The sequence below is a fragment of the Anser cygnoides genome, chromosome 19 (assembly GCF_040182565.1).
Source record: "Anser cygnoides isolate HZ-2024a breed goose chromosome 19, Taihu_goose_T2T_genome, whole genome shotgun sequence".
Classification (NCBI taxonomy): Eukaryota; Metazoa; Chordata; class Aves; order Anseriformes; family Anatidae; genus Anser; species Anser cygnoides.
This window is the reverse complement of record NC_089891.1, coordinates 9,568,530-9,594,012: the sequence shown is the minus strand read 5'-3', so window position 1 is coordinate 9,594,012 and position 25,483 is coordinate 9,568,530. Positions and strand designations below refer to the sequence as shown.

The window sequence follows — 25,483 nt, the reverse complement described above, 5'->3', positions numbered from 1 at the left end:
TGTTGCTGGGGTATGTGCAGGTATATAATTATTCCTTAGAACTGACTGATAACGGGTGGAATGAGAAAACCTCACAGGCTTTTTTTCTTCCTTCCCACATTGTACTGTACTCCCCACTCTGTTCCCAAGGAGACATGACTGCTCACTTGTGTTTTGCTCTGGACACTGCCCCAAGGATGAGCACGGTTCATCCCAACAGTACCTTGCCTGGATAAACCCTCGGTCAGCACATGCATTTCTCCATCATCAAAAAGATAATGAGTTTTTTTCACTGCGCTTCAAGCAGACCTGTTGTGCTAGAAATTTCCAGTAACATCTCATTAGCATGCTGTCTCTAAGTCCTTTGAAGCATATTGCAAAATGAAGGCAAAAACCCTATTGTTCTTTTTCCCACTCCCCTTGTAACTCTTTTCTAAACATCCGCTGAGTAACCCCTGCTCATAGTTTTAACTCGCACTCCAGGTAATCTGTAATGCGGCATTTAACACCACAATGAATTTTCCAGCCATTGGTATGTGGACAAGAGGTAGGACTTGAGAGGTGAAATCGCGTGACAGGTAACGGACACAGTGAACTTTAGATCTGAGAGATGTGTGCAATATTAGTTCATTCTGTAGCTGAATGTGAGCACTATTGATATTTAATCTTAGCAGGAGGGATGAGTATTTGAAGGACAAGCATTCATAAATTGCTTTGACATTTGACATGATCAAGCAAGTAAAAGACTAATATTCCATTTCTCCATTGTCAAAAAGATAATGAGTTTCATAACTATTGGTATTATGGGAAAAATACAGCCTATGCAGTGTAAAATGAGTGAGAGCTGCTATATATTTTTACATAAATTGTGTATGTTGTGTTCTTCCGATGGCCCCATTCAGACACAGCATGCTTATCCTTTTTAATTTTCTGGTTTGCTGTGCAAGTCTCTAGCAAAAGAGACTTTTCATTTTTTGAAATGAAAAAATGTTTTCTTCAAATTATTTATAGAAAGAGCAGTGCTGTCATCGAGTCTGTCTCATCATATCATTCTTGGATATCAATTTCTAGGCTCGGATGACAAACCATGGCAGCTACTTTTCCAATAGCAGCATCTGGCTTCCTGGCAAACTCAAAATGCAGTTATCTGGAAAGCTTCAGAGTTGCTTCTGAGCACATTTTATTTATTAGAAAGCAGTTGTGTTGCTTCGCTTCCCATGACTAAGCCAAAGAATATTTAATATATTAAAAGGAATAATAGGATCACAGCCAAGCTGTTGCCCCTCAAGAGGCCAGGGAGTGACAATATTTTTCCTTTAAGACCGTTCCTTTACTTCTGGAAGACAACCTGAAATTACTGATGCTGATCTCAGATGATCTTTTATAGGACTAAAGAAGAAAGTCAGCCTTAACTCCACAAACAAAATTCAAGTTCACCTTTTTCTAGGGTCATCTCCATGAAATGTGACGGTGACTCCTGTCAGCCTTTCTATGCTGGAAGAAGCAGACCCTCCAAAAAGAGCAGGGTCCCCAGACGAAAGACACTACATCCTCGCAGTATGTAATGAACAGTAATACAAGGAAAAGATGGGTCAGTGGGTCAGGTACTGTACCAAGCCTCAGAAGTTGAATTCAGCTTTAGCTTTGTCACAGACTATCTCTATGAACTTGGCGAGTCATTTTGACCCCGATCTGCAAAGGTGTCCCAAATGTAATTCTGTAGGTGTCACAGTAACCTGCAATGTCTGAAGCAAAGTATATGAAAATATAGCTCCATGAACAACTTTAATATTTCTCCTTCTTAAATACACCTCAGATGTAAACGGTGCCTTCTGCCATATCCCACAGTCCTGCAAGGTTCTTTGCTGGGGCTGGAGATCTTTCACTTTTCACTTTGCTGCCAACCTTGTGTGTTGAAGAAAATCCCACCTCTATCCTGTGTTTAAAAGACCATCTGACACAGAACAAAATGTATAAAACATTTCTCCTGTTCTTCATATGCAGCATAATCTAAAAGAAATGATTAAGAATGATTTATTTCCTAATATCAGTATCAGGTTAGACAGGAGAGATATGAAGACCTGTAGGAGGTGACAATATTCAATTACAGTGATGCGCTCATAGCTTTAGGACATTCCTAGATGCTAAGAGTCATTCTCACATGCACAGAGCTAAAAGCTGACAAAGGGCAAGGGAGAATGAAATAACTGTTCCAGGCTTTGATGGTGGTTAGGCTGTATCTACATCAAAAGCTCTGTTTAATTGAAGTGATTATTTTCATTCTGAGAAAGAACTCCCCGGAGTTTTTCTTCAGCAGCTTCCAAAGGTTTCTTGTAGTAAAATTCTAGTGTTATTTTTCTAGACAATCGATTTTTAAAAAAAAATACCTAGTGTATTAAAGTCAATGTTTGGCAATTAGCAGCAGAAGCAGTAATCCTAAATGGAAACATCGTGCAGTTTTTGATATTCTTCTGATAGAAGTGGTGTCCCTGGGGCAGGACTTTGTTAGTGACAGCTCTCACTGAATTCAGTTAAACCCAAAGTTTCACCACCAAAATAACTGTTTTTCAGTTCAGAAATAAAATGATCAGTCACGGGATTTCATTTAAGCTTTGAGCATCAACATCAAGGAATGAAAACAGTTCTTTTCTCTTGGGTAAATATGTGTATATGTATATATTTCTGGGTTTGGACACACGACCTTGCACTGCAAAGTCTGGGGGGAGGAGGGTGAAATTACAGAAAGAAGACATGAGGCTTTCTCTTCTCCTTGCCGTGAGTTTCTGTGTCTGTTCTGAGCTTAGAACAATTGGATCTTAATTCTGATTGAGGATGGAGGATGCTGCTGCAGTGCAAAACACCCTGCCAAGGCTGTTTTACTGCTAAATTCAACAGCAGTATTATAAGGCTGTATCACAAGCAAAGTCTGCAAATCAAAGGTTTCATGACGGGCAACCTTTACTACATATAGTGGGTCAGATAGCTTTCACATTTAAGAAAAGACTACATGCTTTTTTGCTATTGAGGAGCATAAGCACTTTTGCCTTCCTTCCGCCACAAATGGAGATTATTCAATGGTTGGATTTAATGAATTCAAAATCCTTAGAAAATCACTAGAGCCAGACATCAATGTAAAATACTCCACCAGCTTTCAGTAGTGGAATATAATATTAGCTCTCCCACAATCTACTTCATGCATTTCAAAAGAATAGAGAACATTTTTAAACTAAAGAAGATAGCTTGGGCAGAAAATGATTGCCTGTCTTGGATGCTTCTCTGTAACCCTTTAGGAGTCTGAGAGTTCTTGCAGGGTGATAGAAACGGAAACAGCAGTTTTCTTTGGAAAAGTGCTGGGGGAGGGGGAGAGGAACGAGATTTTTTTAATGATTTCTGCTAATGTACTATTATTTCACACAACCCATAGGACTTCACAAGATGGGTGCCGCGGGGCTGGTGGCTCCCAGCCCATGGAAAACCCCCAAGTTGTATGCCCCCTTTCTGTTGGCAGAGGCAGCTGAGAAGCCACCAGACCAACCCCACTTCATCCTGCCTCTGTTTGCACATCTGGACTGGGAGCGCGGGAGGCTATTTCTGCACCAAGCAGGCACGCTGCCCCGGCTACAGCTCACCCAGCCCTTCCGCTGCTCCTTGCCGGGGAGAGCCGGCCATAAGCAATACCATAATGCAAATAAATAATATTAACTAAGGCTCAATAGGTTTAAAAGCTATGGAAATAGCTTCTCTCCTGCTGTTTCAGTATCTCATTTTCCCTCTCTGTCCAAACCCCCCAAAGCACACAGGTACAAACATATATTTTAAATGAGAAGTTTGTTGAACCTCATTAAATTTAAATGCTCGATTCGTTTTTTCTGAATGAGGCTTTGCTCTGCATTTGAGTCTACCTGCTTTCGAGTCTACCTGCTTTCATTCTTCCATCCCTAATGGAGACATTAATTTAGAGGGTTGTTTTGCAAAGGCACCATTGGACCTATAAGCTGCAATTGAAAAGTAAAGCATAATTTATATGCTTAAACCTAGCATCTAACTTTGGAGCATTTCTGTGTTTATGGGCTTTGTGTCTGAGCAACTTGCCGAGTCTCTGTGAAGTAAAGACCGGCTTTTAATTTGTATTTGCTTTTTGCTTTCCCAGTTTTTGTGAAAAGGACGAGCAGCTGAAAAGCGTCTCTGCGTTGGTATGCTGAGCGGTGGAGTCACACAAGCACCTGCAGCCATCCACGCACTGCTCGGGAAGAGCGCTGTATTTCTCGGGGTTTGTAGCTCTTGTCCTCCCACTCCCTAATTCATATACATAAAACTGGTGTGCTGCCACGTTCCCTCCACACAAACGCATTAGCTGATCAGGAAGGCTTCCCATTCATCTGGCTTGTCACTTGGATGAGGTGGAGGCAGGACTGACTTGTCAGCTCGCGGTGATGGGAGTCAGGGTTGGAAGGCAGGATAACGTGGTTTTAATAAATAAATAAATAAATAAATGTTTAGATATTTCTCCCCTTGGTTTTCCAAAAGAAAACATTCCCAGGTGCTGGTTTCTCTCCATCCCCTCCCAAAGAGGAGAAAACCAGCAAGCCACCCACTTGCCTCCAACCTCCTTGCGTAACTGCCAGCGGAGCGAGGCTGCGGGGGGACGGCGAGGCTGAGCCCCCCCGGACCAGGGGGGTGCCTTGGAGGCGGGGGGGGGGGGGGCTGCAGCACCTTTAGCCCCAACCCTCCGCGGTCCCCAGGGCTGCGCGCCCCCCGACCTCCGGGCACCCCCCAGGCACCCCCAGCCCCGAGCCGGGGGGGGGGCGGGCGGTCGCTGCCCACCCCCGGGGCGGGGCGGGGGGCGGCTGGCGGCGGAGCCCGGCCCCGTGGCGGGGCGGGGGGCGGCGGGCGGGCAGGCAGGCAGGCAGGCAGGCAGGCAGAGGCAGGCAGGAGGCTCCCCCCGCCGCCTCCGCCCCCCGCCCCGTGACTCGGCTGCCTCCCGCGGGCGGCGGCTGCTGCTGCTCCCGGTGGTAGCGGTGCCGGTGCCGGTGCCGGTGCTGGTGCCGCTGCCGGGCGGTGTCGTGCGGCCCCCCCCCCGGGGACTATGAAGCACCATGGGGTGGTGTGACCGTGGCGTCCAGATGCTGCTGACCACGGTGGGCGCCTTCGCCGCCTTCAGCCTCATGGCCATCGCCATCGGCACCGACTACTGGCTCTACTCCAGCGCGCACATCTGCAACGGCACCAACAGCACGGCGGACGAAGCGCAGGGACCGCCGAGGAAGGCGAGGGGAGACCTCACGCACTCGGGGCTCTGGAGGATTTGCTGCCTCGAAGGTACCGGGGCCGGCCGGGGGGGGGAGCGACTTGGCGGGGTGGGGACCGGCTCCGTGCCCGGGGTCTTCGGGCAGAGCCCAGCCGGAGCCGGAGCGGGAGCCGCTGCCTCGGACACGGCCGAGGAGGAGGAGGAGGAGGAGGAGGAGGATGGCGTTGCCGTGGCAACCGGCATCTCCGAGATTGCCATGGGAACCGGGCGGCGGGATGCGGAGCTCGGCCCCGGGGAGCTTGGCCCCGGGGGGGCGGCCCCGCTCCGCGGCTGTCTGCGCCCCCCCAAGCAACAGCTCCCGGCTGAGGGACCCCGGGGGCTGCGGGGCTCGGGGGGGGTCCTGAAGATTTGGGGCGTTTTGGGGTTCTGAGCCCTGCAGGCTTCGAGGCTGGTGAGCCCCCAGGGCTTTGGTTTCAGGGGTTTGGGGGCTCAGCCGCTGCTCTTGGGCAGGACAGCGGGAACCCAAGTTCCTCCCTGTCCACCCTCAGAGATACCAGGAACCTGTCTGAAGGTGTTGCTGCTGTCCGAGTGCTTCAGCGTGGGCTCGGGGTCACTTAACCCGGCCCAAGGGTCAGCACTGAACAAAACGTTAGCCAAAAGACTGAGGTGGGGGCAACGATGCCCCGCTCCCCACAGAGGCCAAACATGTGGCTCTCTGAAAACGGGCTGGTAGAGGAGGTGTGGCGGGTAGCTACCGGCACAAAGAAGCACATGGGTGTTCAGAGAATTGGCAGGGCTGATAGGAAAGCCCAGATGGGAAGCAACATCTGCCCGCCGAGCGTGGAGCTGTGAGCGTGGGACGTGGGCAGGTCCCCGTGGCACTGGGTATGGGGCCCAGGGTGCTGAGCCCCCTCACTGCTGGGTTCATCCAGCGGTGCTGGTAACAGGGAGCACGGGGAGGAAAAGCTGTTGGCTTTCCCTGAGCTGCTTTGGGGCTTGTGGGGCGGGGGTACACCGGAGCCTGCCTTGGTACAATAATGCGCCTGGCACAGCGGCTGCAGCGCACCTAATTCAATCAGCACAACTTAGCACACATGAACTTTACGGACCTGGTTCCCTGCGTTATTCTAACTGACAGATGGCTCAGCCCAGAGGAGTCCAGCTGGAGCTGAGGGACTAGCAGATATATTCTGAGGGCTTTTTTCTCAGAAAAGGCCGTGGCATCACAGGAGCACCCAATTGTCGCATCTCTTCTCATCTTCTCCTTTTCCTAAGCTTTCAAGGCTGCAGTGTAAGAAGCAGTTTTCTCTTAAAATACTACATTTGCTACCTAGTAATAATATGCATATATAGAATAGCTGCAGGACACAAAAGTGGTTTTAGACAAAGAAGAGAGAAAGAATTACCAAAATGTAAAGTTATTCTGGTGATGATAATGCTTGGCTTTGTGACGCCTAAAGGAAATGTAACTCTCGGCGTGGGCTTTTGTGACACCTGGAAAATGTGGGTTTGCCTCTGAGAGCCTCTGAGTTATCCTGAGAGATGCTGAGCATCCTTCACTTGAACCAAATCTTGTGATCTTCGCTGAGCTTGTTCTAGTGTCCCCAGGCTCTGCATTTCACGGAAAATAAGTTGGTTTGCGTCTTGCGGGAGGTGCCGGGCATGCTCTGCTGGACCAGGCCTGCTGTCTCCAGGAGAAATCCCGGAGGTTACCGCCAGCAGGCTTTCTGTATGGTCCTCTAGGAACCTCATTCATAGAAACCAAGTGCAGCTTTGGCTGAAAGCAGCGGAGTTTTCGTGTGGATTTCCACTGGGCTTAAGTGAGAACTTTATAAAACGAGAAGTCAGTGGAGTCTTGAGGAATGGGCAGCATTGCAAGCGGTGCCCTGTGATGCTGTCTGAGCTCTGGGGCACTGCCTTTGCCTTCCCGAGCACGTTCAATCCGCGGGGGTGTTTGTGGAAAGGTTGCGCCTAGCAGTGGTGTGCAGGGAGACCTTAAACCCTCATCAATTCAGGCGACAAGAAAGTGTTTCATGTGACCCCCTCAACGTCAATTGAGCTTTTCTTCGCAAAATTCAAGTGCTCTTAATCAAATTACAAAGTTGTCAAATATGTGCTCAGAATGAGTAATTTGAGAAAACCATCGTCTGCTCACAGATAAGAGAAACAGAGGCTACGTTCTCGGCTACATTTTCATATGGCCTGTCTTTGTAAGATAAAATATACAGATAGATACATGAAAATATTAGTGTTCTAAACCATGCCGTGGGACCTTGATTTCAACACGGAAAGGTTCATCTGTTTCACAAAAGAATTTAACCATTTCTAGAAGCAAATTTAAAGCACCATCCCCTGGGTTGTTTCAGAATGCCACTCGTCCTGAGTGGATGGGTCTTTTAGTAAAAGTGAAGAAATAGTTACAACTCTGAGGAGACACGGCAAGAAAATAATTTCACTTATAGATTTTTATATGTGATTAAATGGTCTGGCTTCACACTTATTTTTAGAACTCTTTTGTTTAGTCTTGTTTTGGAATAATAATTATAAAAGCCAACTTAATTTATTGTAGTGGTCTTAGGCACCATTTCACTCTTACCTCAAAAAGACATATTTAAGACACAAATGTGCAAAGGCTGGAAATATCTTGAACAGCCTCTTAAATTGCTGTTGACATGAATAAAGCATTACACAGAGTAAATTTCAGGTCAGTTGAAAATTTCCATTAAAATATTTCTAAACTATATCCTTGAACCCATCCGTGTTCTGTGTGTTTGAACAGTCACCCGTTCGGTATCCTGAATTCCAAGATTTTAGACAGAATTGCGGAAACAGAAAGGAAAAGAATAGCCTTCCAACCAAATTATTAGGCGTTCCTCGGCATTTTTCTGTTTCTCTTCTTTGGGATAACACTTTGCCGCAAATTGGCATCGTAACGATGACTGGAGTGATGGAGTTTGGGGATCCAGCATATTGGCTTTGTTTGGAGCTGCGGTTGTCGTGGGGACAAAATCATGTTTCAGCACTCGTAGCCGGCACTACTATGGAGCTTAGTCACTCAAGAAGCAGCATTAATGATACATTAGTCAGACTCTCGCCTATACAATCCCAATTTTGTTCCTTTAGTGTGTTTGTCAAAGGTGGAGGTAGGAGGCTCATTGAGTGGATTTTAAACAATAGCAGTATTTCTGCATGGATTTAAAACTTACAGCTAAGGTAATTATTTAGGTAGGAAACTGTTTAAAGTAATTCTTGGTATGAATGTGCGTGCAGCAGAATTAGATGCTATTCAAGCGAGTCTTTGCAGTGGAGCTCAGTAAAATGGTCAAGGGGTTCTCTGGCAAAGTTGGGTTTGGGTTTTCTGGGGCCACACCGGACCTACATTAACTGCAGTTTTGACGGCTAAAGACAAATTCTCACTGGAGTGAAGTTTCTGGTGAAGTCCTCATGCATCCATCCTGGCCACAGCCAAAGTCTGCACCCCAGCCCACAAATAATAATAAGAGCAAATCAGCCCCATTTCACGTGGCTCACTGTCCAGGAGGTGAAGAACAGAGTCTTGCAAATGCAGCGGAGGGTGATGCTGTGTTTTATGAGTAATCCTGTTGTGGTCAAGCTAACCTGAAGGATTAAACCACTATAATTTTCCAGCAGCCCTTATTCCTACAGTAAATGTCCAGCACTACTATGTAAGCCTCACACAGTCTTACTCATAAGGAGGATCTGCTATTAAAGTATTTACTTAGAAGGAAAAAAAAAAAAAGATTTTAAAGCACCACTTTATCCACTGAAACTGCTTATCTTCATGAACAATCATGCTGAAGTTAATAGGACTGCTCAAACAGAGAGCTCTGCAGGCCCCGTGACATCTAGATATGAAATCAAGTAATGTACTTGTAATTTAAATTTATTCAAAGAGTATTTTATTAAACACTTCAGAATATGAATTGCTTTGAACCCATTGTGTCTACTGCATTCAGTATTCCCTGTTTGCCGTTTATTTTTAAGTGGTGAAATTGGACATTTAATTCACATGGAACCATTTGTCCTTCTGGTCAGGGTAGCTGAAACATCTATAATCAGGAGAAAGGATTCGGTGAATCTTTTATAACTTGAAAACTTGCACAAACGCACATTTGCACAATTATGTGCAAGTCTTCTGCCTTGGATGAAGGTGCACAAACACGGACTGTGGCACGCGCATGCTCTGCTTCCATGGATACTCTTGAAAACAAAATAAAAATGCTTATACAAATGTTTGAGGCAAGCAAATAAAGGAAGCCTGCCATCCATCAGTACTGCAAATTCATGGTTCATCCAAAAAGAATGAATATTCTTTAGTATTCTCAAAGCAAAGCGAGGAAGTCGTAGCATCACCACTGTTTATAATAAACTAAATACAATGCAGGCTTTATCTTCAAATGCTATTTCCAAAGTTGTACATGTCCATGAGCAAGTTTTGTATCACTTTAATATCAGTCAAGACCCTTGAGATTATATCCACAGGCACAAAGATGGTTGGGCTTCTCAGTCTTCGCAGGCGTATGAGCCTGTGTTCACACTATGAAACATAGTGGCTGCACGTGGAGAATACACAAATGGGTGTCTCTGCCATGGAAACTCGTTCTGTGCATGCCAGAGCCTGTTTCTTGGAATATATATACACACACACACATATATATATATGTACTGTGTGTTATATATATATATATATATGTATGTATTGCTTGTGCTTCATAGGTCCCGAAAGGTGAACTACTTTCCAAAAATCTTTCAAAACAAATTTAAACACGCTAGAGAAGGACTCTTCTGAGCTTCAGCCCATGTTTTCATTCTTTCTCTGCTCATACCATCTCTGTTTCCTTGGTAAAACACATGCTGCTGAGAAAGTGCTCGTGCTGCACTGATTGTTTTTAAATGCAATTCTTAGAGCTCCACCGACATCTTTTCAACAGTGTTTGAAGCAGTGGGGTTTTGTCAGAAAGTGATTGAGTGATTCTTGACAGCCTTTTTAGGTTAATTTCTTTCTGTTGTGTTCCATTTGCTGGAGAGAGCTTCGGAGTTTGGAGCAATCTTTAGGGAAACAGAGCTCAATCTCTTTAAAATATTGTCCGTAGTAAAACATATTTTAAAATACTGAGAAATTTTCTGCTGGAGGAACTGTCATCAGAAGACGGATTAAGGGATTAGCTATTCTCTTCTTCAGAAAAATAAAACACATCTCCTAATTACACCTCTTTGAACATTTGTAACAGAGGATCTCAGATGACTGTATTGATGTAACAAAACATCCATTCTTCCTGAGACACTGTATGAAACAGAGAGCTGAAGCTAATTGACTGAATATATGTCGCTTTAATGAATTAATTTGCTTTCTTGAACTTGATCTACTATATAGCCAGTAGGGAGCTATCAGGCTACAGAAGGGTTTGGGTTTTTTTCTGTGGCTTTCAGCGTGCCAGCTAGCCCAGTGCTAAAAGTCTTTGGAAGCCAAAGACTTTCTGTGCATTAGTGATAGTCCCTGAAGGCTGTAAACCCATGAAAGCGTATTTGTAATCCAGCTGTAAAGCTTTCTCATCTGTGCGAGATGTAATGTGGATAATAGTCACTTTACCTAAGTTTCAGAAATGTCATGTGCAAAGAGTCACGGATGCGCTGGGCTATGCGCATTGGATACCTGTGGCTGTGGTGCGCTGTAGCTACTTTTTTTTTACTCTGTGTGTAATCATACTGTGTGTTGCATCTGGTTGGCAGATGGCATTTGTGGTAGCATCTGTCAGAGCCATAGTAAGTCATTTTGGGGTTCTCAGTGACCTTTGCAATGTAATGTAATGTAATCTTTGGGCTTCTTCCAGCTGCCATTACCTTTTGCAGACCCCCTCTGCCGTGGGCTTTTATTACTTATTTTAGATAGTGGCAGGAGCTCGTGGCCATTGCACCCCTTCAGGGCTTGCCCTGCTGCCTGGCAGCTCTGCTGGCCCTCTCTAGTGTCAACTGGTAAAAGAGGCAAATGTGGCAATGTGGTTTTGCTCCTGTAAAATTCCAATGCAGGAATTATTTCTCCAGTGGATGCTGTCACATTTGTCGTGTCAGCCTGCAATGCTTCTGCTCAGATCATGCTGTCGAAGCTATAGCTTTGGTCACGGTCTTGCCAGGTGCAAAACACGTGAACGTCCTTAAAAAGCTAAGGGAGAAGGAGTGCATGTCTGGTAGCTCTGTATAGCTTTACAAAAACAGAGGGAAAAGAGGAAAAATATCAGGAGGAGAGGCTAGCGTGTTCATCTCCTTTTTTTAATTCTTTTGACGCAGTCACAGCACTTATGTACTCGGTGTAATTTGAAGTCTGTTATTAATACCTCTGCGCACCCAGATATTGAGTTGGTGGCTGTGTGGTTTGTGTGTGAAGGAGCTGAGCAGTGACTTCTGCATCCCAGAAATGGAAATGGAGAGGGAGGAGGAGGCTGGGCTCTGCTGCATTTCCTGCGTGATTTGGGGCCAGTTGCTTTAGCTTTCTGTCCCTGACAGGGAAGGATGACTGCCTTCTTCCCATCCGCTTTCCTCCCATACAGATAATAAAAGGGGAAGGATGATGTGGAGAAACTGGGACGTGGCAGTAGGGCTGCCCAGCTCAGAAAAGGCGTGTGAGCTCTAGTTTAACTGGTTTTGAAGCGTTTTGCTTGCAACTTATGTTTTATACATGTAACATTTTGTTTAAGCATGTCTTCCTTGAGGGACAGGATTAAGTCTGGTTTTCCACCTACGTCAATTTAAACTGCTTTCTAGGAAGCTGATGGAATTATGCCAATAGCAAGCCAATATAAGAGGAGGGATCGTAGATCTGTCCCTTCAATTGGACCTTTTCCTGCTGCTCCATCTTTTCTGAGCCAAGAATCATCTCAGGCAATAAATCATACTTTCTAACGTTTTTGTCACCCTGAAAAACTGGTCCTGCTTCAAAACATTACTTTGTGCTTATCTTCATTTTGGATTTCTGTTTACTGGTATTTATTATGTCGCAGACTTACAGTTCAGCATCCAAATTCTTACCAACAGATGGCAAGGCAGGATGCACAGGAGTAGTAAAATAAACAGGATAAATGCACAACTGCCCATATGTCTGAGACTCTGCTACACATTTATGACTTCAGAACAAAAGGTTGTTTGCTGTAGACAGCTCTAATGCCATGCAGGGCTTCTCTCTGTTTTCTGCCTTGCACTAAAGTGTGTCACTTCTTCGGCATATTTTGATCAGCTAAATTACAATGTAGTTTGTCCTCCCTCTTCTGCTCCCAGATCGTTATTGCCTTTATTTATTTGTCTTCACTCCAAAGGTACATCAGCTTATTTTACCTTAAATATTCTAGAGTGGAAGGTGGCTCTTTCCTGGCCTTTGGCTTGTGTTCTTTCTTTCAGAGTGGTGGTTTGCTGGTTTGCTGTGTGGAGAGGCACACAGAGGTGCCGGGGACCAAAGCAAAATTTGAGTCTGTGACTCTCCCTATATTGGGATTTACTATAATATTAATGATATGTGGCCCCTCTATCCTCTCAAAATAGCAGGCCTCAGGGCAAGCTGCCTGCAGGATGGATAGCCTGGCCCAGGCACACTTTAGCTAGATTTTCCTTTAAATCTGGGGGCATTTTTGCCAGTTGTTGCAAGCTGTGGGTCAAATGCAGCGAAATCATTGAAGCAGTTCTTGATTTAGCCTGGCAGATAGTCCAGCCCCTCTTCCTCTTCCTTCCCGTGGCATCCAGCAGTCTGAACATCTTTGTTCTCTTTCTCTTTTCCCCCCTCCTTGCTGAAATGTTTCAACTTTCCTTCTGTTAAAAAGGCACCTTCTAAATTAGCTTTTCAACAACAGTGCGAGAGTCTGCCTATAGAAAATTGGTAGATACTGCCCCAGGTAGAAATCCAGGATTTTTAATTTCCTTAACTCTCAAGCATCTCTGTGCCCTCCTGCCAATGAAAAAAAAAAAATGTATGGTCGTATACTTGTCAAAAAGGAAGAGATTGGAGTTATCACTTCTCTCCCTGTCTGACTTCATTTCCCATGTGTTTACGAGGCTCCTGCTTGGAGAACTTAGCAGCAGCGTGGTCAGTTCTTCTTCAGCAGAGCTGAGCCCCTTTTTGTCAGCTGTGGCGTGTGAAGGAGCACCACGTTACAGGCACGCTGTCTTAATACGGAGAGGTGGGCAAAGGCGAAGCACGTTACAGAACGACAGGATTTCCTGCACGGATTGCCAGACACTGATATGAATTAACCTCTCTTATTGTTCTTTTCCAAGCATTCCCCCTTTTAATTGCTGTTTTGGAATTGTGCCACTCAGTTCTGCCCTTTGAATGCGTCTCACTCAGCCAGTCCCATTAGCTCATTACTGCCAAATATTTCAAAGATATTCGGAGGCGACAAGCATCCCTGTCCGACTTGAGGGGTACCCAGGTCAGTGAGGAATTGCCACTCGCATTTAGCTGCCAGGGTGTTGGGGTTTTTTTCTGATTAGCTAATAACTGTTTTAAGCTTCTGCCAGTTCTGTGCCAGAGGTTTCAGATCAGTTTGCTCCCATTTATGTGTTTTAAATAATGCCATTTGGTGTAGAATATGTATGACTGAAAATTATCTCCTGTCCAAAAGTATAGCATTCAATAATGTTGGGATTGTTATTGTGTCTTACTTGCTTCCTAGAGGCATAGCTTATCTATTGTTGCTGCAAGGCATTAAAAAGGAACCATGACATGTCATAATTGTGACTTGAAATAGGATCTTGCCAGAGGTACATTGCCTAAATATAATCAAAGCTAAAGTACGACTTATTGCATATACCTACCTTATGGCTCACTGAGCCATCAGCGATGGCTATTATCAGCGCACTAGATAATTTTTTTCTAAGAACTGCCATGCTGCTTTTTTGCTTTTTTTTTTTTTTTGAAAAAAAAGAAAAAAATCCCGATCCCAAAGCCCCTCCACGTGTGCATGGGCTGAGCCCAAGCCAGTGAACCTGGCAAGGGGCTGAGCCCGCTGGCTCAGCCTTCGGAGCTGCCTGCCCCGCGTTTGGCTCAGAGCTGCTCCGCATCCCCCCAGCTCTGCCCGCTGTGAAAACACGGTTTTGTCTGTCAACAAAAGATCCTTTGAGATGATGGGGAATCTTTTCAGAGTGCGGCTTATGAACTCTCATCGTATTTCCAGCAAAGGTTTGTCTTTGAAGCTTACGTTGCATTGGGAGTCAATAGGATTTCGGTTTTTAAGTTACTTAGGGGGTTCCAAAAATATTTATCCAAGGCTGTGCCGCTGTCTGCTAATGATGAGATTAAACATCCTGCGGTTTTCCTCGGTAGATTGAAGGTTTGCTTTGGAGGTTGGTGTGTGTTTCTCCTTTGCTGTGCACATTTTGCTGTACTCTCGTCCTTGCCTTTAGCGCTGGCAAGTGCAGACAGCTTGGGAGGTGCTTTGGGATCCTTAAAGATGCAAGACCTGAAATAAAGCATGTAGTATTCAGGGGTAATGCAAGGTGCTGCTTTCACAGCATTGCTTCTAATTATAGCCATTCAAACATCTCATTTGCAATGTCCCGTTATGGTAGTGCTTATTAAAATAGAATCCTCTTTATAGTTTGGTAGAAAATCAGGAGAAAAAAAGAGTAGCTATCCCATTCCATCCAGTAGCTTTGAAAGAGGTTTACATTCATAACTTGCCTTCTAGGAATATTCCCCTTGTTTTTACTTGGAGTCCTGGTCTGATTTTTAATGACTTACTTTTTGCCTCTTGGTAGCCAATTCCCAACGACCTTTTCCTTACTTTATTTTAATTTCTGTATATAAATGGCAGTGTTCGAGCTGAAGACAGTCTGGCCACAGCAGCAAAACCCCACAGAGAAGGAAAAACAGGCCAGACATTTTCCACCTGCATTCGGAGTCGTACCAGGGCTCTGGCTGCGCAAAGCCAATACTTGCTCCACTTTGCAGGCTGGGAGGAGGCTCCGACACAGGATCTGCGCCATGGGCGTGTGGTTTGGGATCAGGGCCAGACCCGGGCAGCCAGGACCACGCCACCGGCATCTCCAGGCTGCGGCGCTGGCTGCAGCCGCTCCCGCAGGTTATCCCTGGTTCTGGCAGGGCTGCTGTGCCCCGGGAGGGCTGAGCAAGTGGTTGCAGCTGGCCAGAATATGGGTCTGCAGCTACTAATGCTGATTTTATAGCATTAATATGCACCTATTTCGGTGGCCAACTGGCACCGTGTTCAGCCTAAAATGTGTATGTAAGGCCTGTATTAAAAGAGGCATAAGAATTAGCGTGCATCAAACATGTCATTAGACACGTGCCTGATAGACATAATGTAGGATAATGAACATGATCACAAGAATAAATTAATAACTGAAAATATTTCTTATACATATGCACACTTAAAACAGGATAAGAACTAAGTGACACTTGTGTCACCAGTTTATAATTAAAATGCAGTGCTTGAATGTAAATGTAAGCTTCAATTAGCCAGCACGACCCTGCTTCCGGCTTTACTTCCCACTGAAAAGCAACGATAACAAGCTCACATTTATTATCAGAGTTTTTTCCTGGAGCTGTGCACTGAAACATGCTCACATCTGAGCCCTTTCACTGAAGACATTTTTTCGCTTCAGCAGTTTGGCATGCCATACAAAGGCTCTCTGATTTTTAGTGATGTTCACCTCCTCTTACATAAAAATGTTTTCTGTGCATATTATTTGGTTTTAGTTAAAGTCCAGGTGCACGGGTTACTGAAGAACCAAAAGGATGGCTCATCACATAGCACAATGGGTAATTATTGCTGAGCCTCACTGTACTACACAGACAAATCCTTTCTTGGAGCTCAGCATTGTAGCCGTGAGACAGAGAGAAAATACCTACAATCTAGCCCAAAGAGCTACAAGTGTAAGAATAGCTCCTCTATAAGCTATATGCTAAAGCTATATGCTTTGCCCATTTAATTTTTAACTATCCCAAGGGACAGAGCTTAACCATTTTGTTTAGAGATACTATTTTGCATTTTAATTTTACCAGTGGGAAGTTATGACATACATAAATTATGAGGTCCCCTGTTATCATCCCAAGAGTCTTTCTAGTTAGGCTTTTTGTAAAATGGTTAAATAATTCTCTGGATTTGGCCCGTGTTTAGCTGAGATTTATCTTGATGATGCAAGACCCAGACAAAATTCAGTGCTTGAGCTTCTGATTTCTTCCAGGCAGTCGGCTGTGCAACCTGTGTAGGCGAGAACTAAAACGAGGTGCCTTCAAAGAGCAACTCTGGAAATGCGTGTACTAGATGGGGAGCTGCCTATGTCACCTTGTAGGGGGCTTGGCTCCTGCTCATCTGTGTAATTTGGTTCCTTGGTCAGAAATAAGAACTTTCTGGTCTAGGACTTACCATCCTGATAATGTCTGTCATGTCTTGAGGACATGCTTGGGTGGGCAGTCTTGCGCCCTTCACATTGATCCACATGCAGACAAGGTGACGGGAATTGGAGTCCAAAATAGGCATGGGGAATGCCTTTCTTGACCAGTGCATAGGGCAGCTGGTGAAAGGGATACAAACCCAACCAGCCCCCAAATGGCAACATACAGCAGGAGAGCCTCACAAAATATGCTTAGAGAATATTTCCTCTCTGATGGAGTGGCCCTAACGTCCACTTGTCTATCCTTTGCAATGCTCCCTCCAATATTTAAAGCAATTTCTATGGGTAGTATTCCTGCAATGGTGGTGTGGATGCCCAGCTGGAATAGCTCAGCTCCCAGCAGACGTATGTCCTTAGCTTTGGGACGGGCAGCGGTGTGTGTTGTGGTCAGAGTCCCTAGGGACTCTTCTGTCTTAACAACTGCAAACCTCCTGGTTTGCCACCGGTGTTATCCACATGGGACAGGGTGACCTCTCCAGAAAGCCTTTCCAACAGCAGCAGCAATCTCTCTATATAGCGTTTAATAACTAACCATGGAGAAAATTACACTCTATTTAAAAGGCCAGGAAAATCGTCTTCAGTTTAACTCTGCTGACTTTGGGAGAATTACACCAAAAATGAGTTTTGTCTGATGTCCTTTCCCATACTAATGTTTAGTAGCTGGACTGAAAAAGCCTTTCAGAGGCAGATAAACAAGTCCAAATGGTGAAATATTCTTTTAATTTTCCTTTGCACACATTATTTTAGGTGTAGCTTGGAACACTGCCCTTACGAGAGGCATCCCTTTAAATATTTATACGGCATCAATATGTAGTCACCCTCATACGTTTTTAATGCTACGTTCCTTCCTAAATTAACCATTAGGTAACCCCGTTCTATAGCTCTCCATATTTCGCGCTGCCTTTATGCTACCCTTGGAGCGTTATTTATTTATTTCACCGCGGAACAATGAAGATGTCAAGGCAAGGCCCAGGGGCACGGTGGAAATCGAATTCTTGGAGCTCCTCCACTGTTGCCATGGTGGACACGCACTCGGCAGCGCACTGTGCCGCTCCCCAGGCCAAGGGGATTAAGAGCCCGGCTCCGCTGCTGGGCCGTGGCCGTTCACCACAGCTACAGCAGAGGGTTTTCATTTCTATAATTGCAGCTCCCAGGGTTGGAGGTGGAGAGGTTGAAAATATCGAAGCAAAACCCAGCAAAGAGGTGATGGTGCTGCTGATGGGTAAGAAGCACTGTCTACATCCTGAGTTTCTCCCTGGGAGCAGCAGTTGTGTCTGTTGGGTTTCTAGATTTTCCAGAGGTGTTTCTCTTCCATTTCCACTGCCCATCCCTTGGTTCGTGTTCATTTGTACGATGCCACGGTATGCTGAGGTGATTAGGATGAAGACCCATACTGTCAAATATCTTCATTATTTGCTCAGCTCTGATTCAGGCTAAAAACCTGCAGATGAGTAGAAGTGTTGGCACAAGCTCCTTCGTGTGGGTTTTTATGAAGGTGGGGTTTCTGACTCCTGTTTAATTATACCACATCATCGTAGCAACGTGGTTTCTGCAGAAGCTGCTCATGGTTTGTTTCCCCTCCGGTTTCCATCTCTCCTGAGTGGAGCTAGGAGATTGCAGCCCCCAGAGCCCAGGGCCGAAAGCAGTAGCACGCCCCTGGCATGGTGGGGAGATTCCCCTCACTAAAAGGAAGTGTCAGCCAGCTGGGCAGGGCTTTCTACGGCCTGTTACGCTGAAAGAAAGAGTGAGATTTCCCTGCATGCTGCTTCCTAAAAAAAAGTTGCACCTTTTCGAGCTGAAATCCAGCCTTTCCTTCTCTTGCCTGCTAGCGGGGCCTTTCCCTGTATTTATTTTGTAAGCAAGAGCCTCAGTGAAGACAGTGAAGATTTTGCCTGAGGATATGGGGCTTGAGGAGCTACTGAAATGCCGTTGCCCTGGGTCGCTGTGTGTTGCAGACACAGACACAGGCTGCACCACGAGCACGCCCCTGCCCACGACACGGAGCTCGCCTCCTGCTGAAGACGCTGCTGAATCAGTCGGAGCAAGGATGTCAGTCTCCTCTGCCATATAAGAGGCTTCAGAAAAGCACAGGGCTGTTTTCTTATCTTCTGCGAGCCAAATCTGGTGTGATTGGGCTCCAGCCCTGGCTTGGTTTGCCGGGTTTCTAAACGTACGGGTAAAGGGATGCTGTTTGCTCCAAACAAAAGCCGCCTGGGTTTGGCATTCCCGCTGTGTCTCTCGCGAAAAGACGCCTGGCAGCGGCTGCACTACAGTGAGATTCTCTCCTCTAGCAAGGGAAAATTCTGCAGTTATTGAGGCTCTTCTTTTGGTTGCAGCAGTAATTTTTACTCCGTGTTTGCTGCAAATATGGTTAAGCTCTCTCTGTTTTGGAGGCAAGCAGTCAATGCATCTGAAGTGCATACTTGACATATGTTTCTTTTCACATGCTGTCCTCCATTCGTTGCATGTAGCAGATGCTCCGTTTACCACTTCAAATGTATTCTTATTTACTAGAAATTATTTTAGAAAATAGCTGTTTGGAACTAAACATTTCCAGCCCTTCTCCTGGGTGCTGGGAGCTCCTTTCTGCAGCTGTCCTGGGTGGCTACATGCAGATGTTGACAGGTTAATTTGCATTTGAAGAGCGGGCTGCAGAGAGCTAAGCAAGGCTTTTTCTTCCCTGCCTCTGAAGCCAGTCACTTAAACACTCCATGCCAAGTTCAGCCCCCGATGCTACTCTTTTTTAATTAACTAGAGCAACATCCAAGCTGAGCTAGGCCCATTGTTAGCTGCCCATTTATGCCAGGGTTGAATTAAGCCCCCTGACTCTGTAAAAGAAAGGATTTTATTCTGCAAATTGATTGTACAACAGCGAAATGCAAGGACAGTCCTAACTCACAGCGAGGCAGTGTGCGCAAGCTGGTTTATCTGCTTTCCACCACATAGACTTGCTCCCAGAAACTGCAGGCCCAAACCTTCCAGCTGAGGGCTCTGGTTTACCTGGCTGATACACACCACTGGAGTCAGAAACGTTTTAGTAAAAAGGATTTCCTGCTATCAAGAAAAATGCACAGCCTGCACTGCTTGATCCTTCTTCCTGGAGAGTCTGCTTTCTTGTATGTTTTTTTTTTTTCTTTTCCCTTTAAAATAAGATTGCATGAAGACTTTCAGGAAAAAGTCACAAATTTAGACTTGACTCTCTTCCATCAATAAAGAAAGGTACAAGTCTTGATCCACAACCCTGTTGTCATCCTCTAGAAGCTGTTGCTCCAGGTCTTTCATGTACATGATCCATTGACTCAAAACGTGATTTAATGGAGACCAAAATCTTCCCTGCTACAGCACATGGAAGAGCTAAAATCCAGAGAGCTGTAGCCCTGTCACGATCAAGACACATACACTTTGCTTCCTCTTCATCTTCTTTTCTTTCCTTTAGATGTTACAAAGCTATCAAGGAAAGACACATGCAGCAGGTATCGGAGCACTGAACTGAACCTGCAGAAAAATGGAAAGGCATAATTAAGGCTGTCTTTTTTTTTTTCCCCCTTCCCTCCCCACCCCCCTCCCCCCCAACATTAATTTCACTGTGCTTCTGTGCTTCCCTGCCATGACCCTTCTAGGATCAGCTGTGGGCAGATGCTGCTCTCACTTCTCCCCCATAATCTGGATTTCAACAGTTTTCCAGTTTCCTGCCGCTGGTCCTTTTACATCTGCATCCAAGATTGCTGCACATCCCCCCTGTCGAAGCTGCCATGGGGACAGAGCTGCCTATTTGAAATTTGGCGGTTTCGATGTCTATGCACAGCCGTTACAGCTCACACTAATAATGCACTGAACTCAGGTTGCACTTTGGAGCATTAGTGGCAAAAATCTCTCTGGTTGCAGCAGAGCACAAATTAATTCATCGCCCAGAATTATGCTTGGGTGCAGTCCATTGGACCACTGTCACGATGTGTTTTCTTTAAGACAAGCATTTCTTCCAGTCCATTTGTGTCAGACAAGAAGCTTTTCTTATAGATACCTAATTTTTTTGTTTACAACAAAATAAGGGGAGGGCATAGGCATGAAGAACTCTGCTGTTAGACAGATTTCTGCATGATTCAGGTACCCATGGCGACATGAGATCACTCCGCATTGTCACCAACACAAGAACATTACCTTATACAAGAATAACTAAGAACAGAATTTTTGACCTTCAAGATTTTCTTATCTAGAAATATTATAACTGGATAGCAACACCACACAGCTTGTCAACCAGAAGAAATAAAAGAAAAACAAAACTAATTTAAAACCCCACAGTGGCAGTGGAATAAATTCATACATTTATCATTTGAGAGGTTCCCATTGCTCCTGCAACTTTTCCTGCAAGGTTTAAATTACTATATTATTTTTTTTAAACATTATGTTTACTCTCCTAAGAATAGAATACAATTTACAGAACCTCATAAGGATGAAAAAGCATTTTCCTTTTGTGCTTTAGCTCACACAGTTAATGCGCACAAACCTGCACCTTTTAGCTTTCCAAAACCTCACTTCATACTGACAGATGGAATTAATTCAGTATTTACAAATTTATTTCAAAATCCTGCAGAGAAGAAGGTTTATTACTTTTACTTAAGAAATGCCACATGTCTCAGGGTTTGGGACAGGACTTTACCTGGGCTGATCCAAGGGGCAGGTTCTTCACAGCACTCACACATGCAGCCGCTGCCAGCCCCAGGCACAGAGAGATTTGCTTGAGGAAAGATCCTTACGGCGAGGAAATGCTGAAGGAGGATCTAAGCTTACCTTAGCAGCTGGCAAGAACCTAGGAAAATGAAACTCACTATCATCAACTGCAAGTATTGCAGGTTTTACCTTTGAAGGCAGGGAGTGATTTTTAAGCAGAATTTTAACTCACATGTACATAAATTATTTCTAGTGACTTGCTGGGAAACAGCAGCCTGCGCCTGGCTCAGATTGCGCTTACACGGGGCTAGCGTGTGACCAGGCAGCCTGCCCGTGCCAAACTTGTGCACACTCCTGCGCCAAATCCCCCTGTGGGTGCGGTTCCACAACCCAGGGACATGCTCTTGCTGTCCCTGTCCCCAACCCCTGCACAGACCTGCAAGGAACGGCCACGGTCTGGGGCCCGTCCACCTCGCCGAGGCCTGAGCCATGGTTCATTGCCGACGGAGGCACGGGTGGAGGCGAAGCACGGTCCCCCGGGAGCACGGCGGGATGGGGACGCGTGACTCAGGCGCGGCTGAGTCACAGCCCCCTGTGGCTTCTCCCGTGATGGGAACGGTTCAGGCACCGCCGCGCAGTCAGGATCACGCTTGAAGTCACGATCCAGATCGTTGCGCTCCGGAGCATCGTTTGCTTCGCGGGGAGAAAGCGCCTTGCTGGAAAGGAGGCTGCGCCAGGGGAAAGCAGCTCCCAGGTTTCCACCCGCAAGAGCACTGCTAGGGAAAAAGGAAAAATAAAATAAAATAAAATAAAATAAAATAAAATAAAATAAAATAAAATAAAATAAAATAAAATAAAATAAAATAAAATAAAATAAAATAAAATAAAATAAAATAAAATAAAATAAAATAAAAACACCTTTAAACTGCACGGGGACAGTGGTATCTCTACTGGGCCCCTCGGAAGCCAGGGGAGTTACACCTGCAGAGCAAGAAATTCTCCGGGTCACAGGACGCCTAAGCTCAAATCGCCCGAGGCACACGGAGCTGTGCGCGGCAGAGCGTTCACATCTCCAGGCAGCCTGGCTCCTCTGCTCCACAGGGCTTCAGAGCAGATCCTCAGAGAGATGTAGGTGTTGCTATGCCTAAAAGGTAGATGCCCAGCTTACAAACCCAGGTGCCCTGCACAATAATCGACAGCAAAGAGCTGCGCTCAGGAGCCAGACCCAGATCGAGATGGCATCTGACCCTACAAACCCGCAAGGCCGGGGTTTGGGGCCCATTCTAGGGGATGGTCATCACTTTGGGAATCGCCTGGATGGCATGTGTCCCCAGGGGCTCGCTGGCTTTAGAGTTAAATGACACCTCCAGATCCTCGCCCTCCAGGAGGCTTTGCAGGCCCACAGCCTGGCAAATCCACTCCGTGGCTCATTAGTGATCTATAATCACCGGGACGAGTCTCTGAGAGCTTAGGAGAGAAAGACCTGATGCGTCGGCAGCGCTGCGTGCAGGAGAGCTGCTGGAGCTGATATTTCGACACGCCAAGTATTTTTAGAGCCATCCTATGGTGCAGAATTTTTAACTTCCATTTCACAGACCTTGAAGCCTGGCAAACTTTCATTAACATTTGATGCCTTGAAGTCACGCAAGGTTTGGGGGAAAAGGGAGGAGAAAGAGGAAAAAGAAACCTTTCTGGAGCACGTAGTTTACAAAGTTGTTGTGGAGCTTAGGAAAAAGCCTCCTATCACCCCTCTCCGTGCCAAGTGCTTTTAAAGTGACCAAGCCATCCAGAGAGCAAAGCCAGAATCCCAAACCACGGCTGTGTGGGGAAGTCCCGATTAATTAAAATCTAATTTACGTTAACATGTTAAATGCCTGGGATATCTCTGGCCTCCGGGGGATATTCAAGCACTTTTTGAAGAGAAAGAGTCCCACCTTGAAAGGATTATGCCTCTCTTCTTTGTCCACTATTAGACAACTTTGATACTACAGAACTCTTTGGCCCAGAAATCCCCGAATTACTTATAAACCATCATGCCTACATACTAGAAAGGAGAACCTGGGACATGGAGCAGTTAAAGGCTTGCTGATGGGAAGACGAAGCTTCAGTCTCCCAGTTCCATTGCACCTGCTGCCATTTCTGCTCAGCTCAAAGTAAGGGTTTTTTACCCAAATTTATGCATGGGGATAACAGTTCTTCCATGGCTACAAGGCAAACTTTCAATGGGAAAATAAATTACCTGAAACTTTATCCCCCCCCCCCCCCCAATACACATTTATACACACATCTACATCTCTTTGCACACAACTGAGATTTCTCACAGGCTGCAGGAATGGGAAGAGGAGACATATTTTTGTCTCCTTGGCAAAAATACATTGGCAACGTATCACTGAGCTGTAAAGATTGAGTAAGAACCAGAATGAGGCCCCGATAAGAGATGCGGGCGTTGGAAAACTGCCCTTCGGTTGCCTGCGCCTCTCTGCCAGGACAACTGCAGGGAAGGGGACACGAGCTGCTGGGGGGCTTATCATGGGGACCCCGAGTGCCTGTATGGCTGCTGTGCAGCTCAGCCCTGCGTCACGCCAGACGGGTGTCTGAAGGGGAGAGGAGCTGTAAATCCCTCCCTGAGCGTGGCTCAGTTCCCAGGCAGCCAGAGCTGCTACGTACCTCTTGGGAGAGCTCGCCAAGGTGGTGAGAAGCTGGTCTGCTCCTGCTTTCAAATCTCAGGAGGAAACACAGTCCCTGAGATGCTGTAGTAAAAGGGCAGGCTCTAATTCTCACAGGTGCAATGCTTAGAAATTCAAGTCTAATTAACAATCAGCCCTACCTAGTGGTTTCTGGTGGATGTTCCGTACCTTTGAGGTGCTGGAGGGAGAAGGAGGGTTGTGGTGGAGCCGGTAGCACAGCAGCCTAGTGGCCAGGCATGCGGGGCACCTGCCTGTTGATAATTCTTCCCAGCAAAAGGAAAACTCCATTTTTCTCCTCTCAGCTGTGAACCTTCCCAGTCACTTCCCTGCCATCCTAGGACACAAACAGCTGTAAGCATTTCCAATTACAATGGGAGACGTGCCTGATGCTGATAGGGGCTGGGACTTTGCAATACATTGTTTAAAATCCAGTCTGAGATCCCAGATTGGCTTGCCCAGAGCTACTCCCACCATTATCCTTCCCCAATACAGGTAGAGATGTCGCATAGTAAAATGCAGTCTGAAGTACTGAAAGAGGGAAGAATGGAAACTCAGAATTCTCAACAATAAAATATTCATGCATCTGTGCTTTAGTGCATTGTAATTTTGCATGATATGCTTTGCTTTTCAAGACTGACTAGATTAAGGCACTTCTGATTCATTAAACACATTTTCCCAAATGCTGTTTCTACAAATGTTGTCGGGCCATTGTGCTTAGTGGTATTTATTAGCCAGTGTAACAAGGAAGTTACATCTTCCACAAACCTGAGAGAAACCCACTTAAATGTGTTGCTCAGTCTCAGCAGAAGAGAAAACAGTTCTAATGAATAATTAAAGCTTTAAGAGGTCATGCTGCTTTTGCAGTCTCATTTTTATTTGTCACTGTTTCACTTGCATTAGGAAATAGAAAGTTTCAGGCGCAGAATCCAAATCAAATCTGTTCTGCTTGTGTTCATTTAAACAGACCTACTTGGTAGCCGTCTCCATTTTTATTTATTGGGTCATTTGTTAACTGTAAGTATTTAAAACAATCCCGGGAATTATGTTTCAGGCTCTTAATTTTCATCAGGCCCTGGCTTTGCGCCTGCCCGCCCCTTTGGCAGCACTACGAGCCCCAACCTCGGCGGTGCCCGCATGGAGCCATGCAGGGAGGTGAGTGCAGGCAGAGCGGCGCTCAGAGAGGACCCAGGTCACCATATGGTCCCTGTCTCTGCAGGCACCACCAATCTGCCAAGCTCCCACTCTCCTCCTAGGCCCTCTCCTCGTCTCCAGCCACCCACCACCCTCCTCATCTCCTCAGCTCTATCTCCCCCACTTCCTTTCCTCCTCCCCTGCAAAGCACCCCCCTTTCTGCCCACTCTGCCCCAAAGCGCTCCTTCTCCTCCTCCTTTTTCAGCTCACTTTCTCCTGCCCCAGGTCTTTATTCTCACAGAGCTGCTCATCGTTTTCCCACCCTCGCAAGGTCCCCCTGAGGGACAAGCCT

General features: G+C 45.9%; 1 protein-coding gene and 1 long non-coding RNA gene across 3 annotated transcripts in view; one reads left to right on the top strand and one right to left on the bottom strand.

Annotated features, from left to right (window-relative positions):
* The first annotated feature begins 4,845 nt into the window (after nt 1–4,845).
* Nucleotides 4,846–25,483, top strand: part of CACNG4 (calcium voltage-gated channel auxiliary subunit gamma 4) — a 41,327-nt gene continuing 20,689 nt past the window's right edge. The window contains exon 1 of the mRNA XM_048064602.2: nt 4,846–5,298. Coding sequence (XP_047920559.1) covers nt 5,076–5,298 — 223 coding nt within the window. The 5' untranslated portion in view covers nt 4,846–5,075. The remainder of the gene's footprint in view (nt 5,299–25,483) is intronic.
* On the bottom strand, nt 17,996–24,057 carry LOC106034737 (uncharacterized). Of its 2 annotated transcripts, XR_001206277.3 has the most exons (4): nt 23,981–24,057; nt 21,750–22,086; nt 21,303–21,452; nt 17,996–20,140 (listed from the first exon to the last, which is right to left on the bottom strand). It is a non-coding gene; the product is annotated as an uncharacterized lncRNA (long non-coding RNA). The 2 variants fall into 2 exon arrangements; XR_010825838.1 differs by having other exon boundaries at nt 21,303–22,086.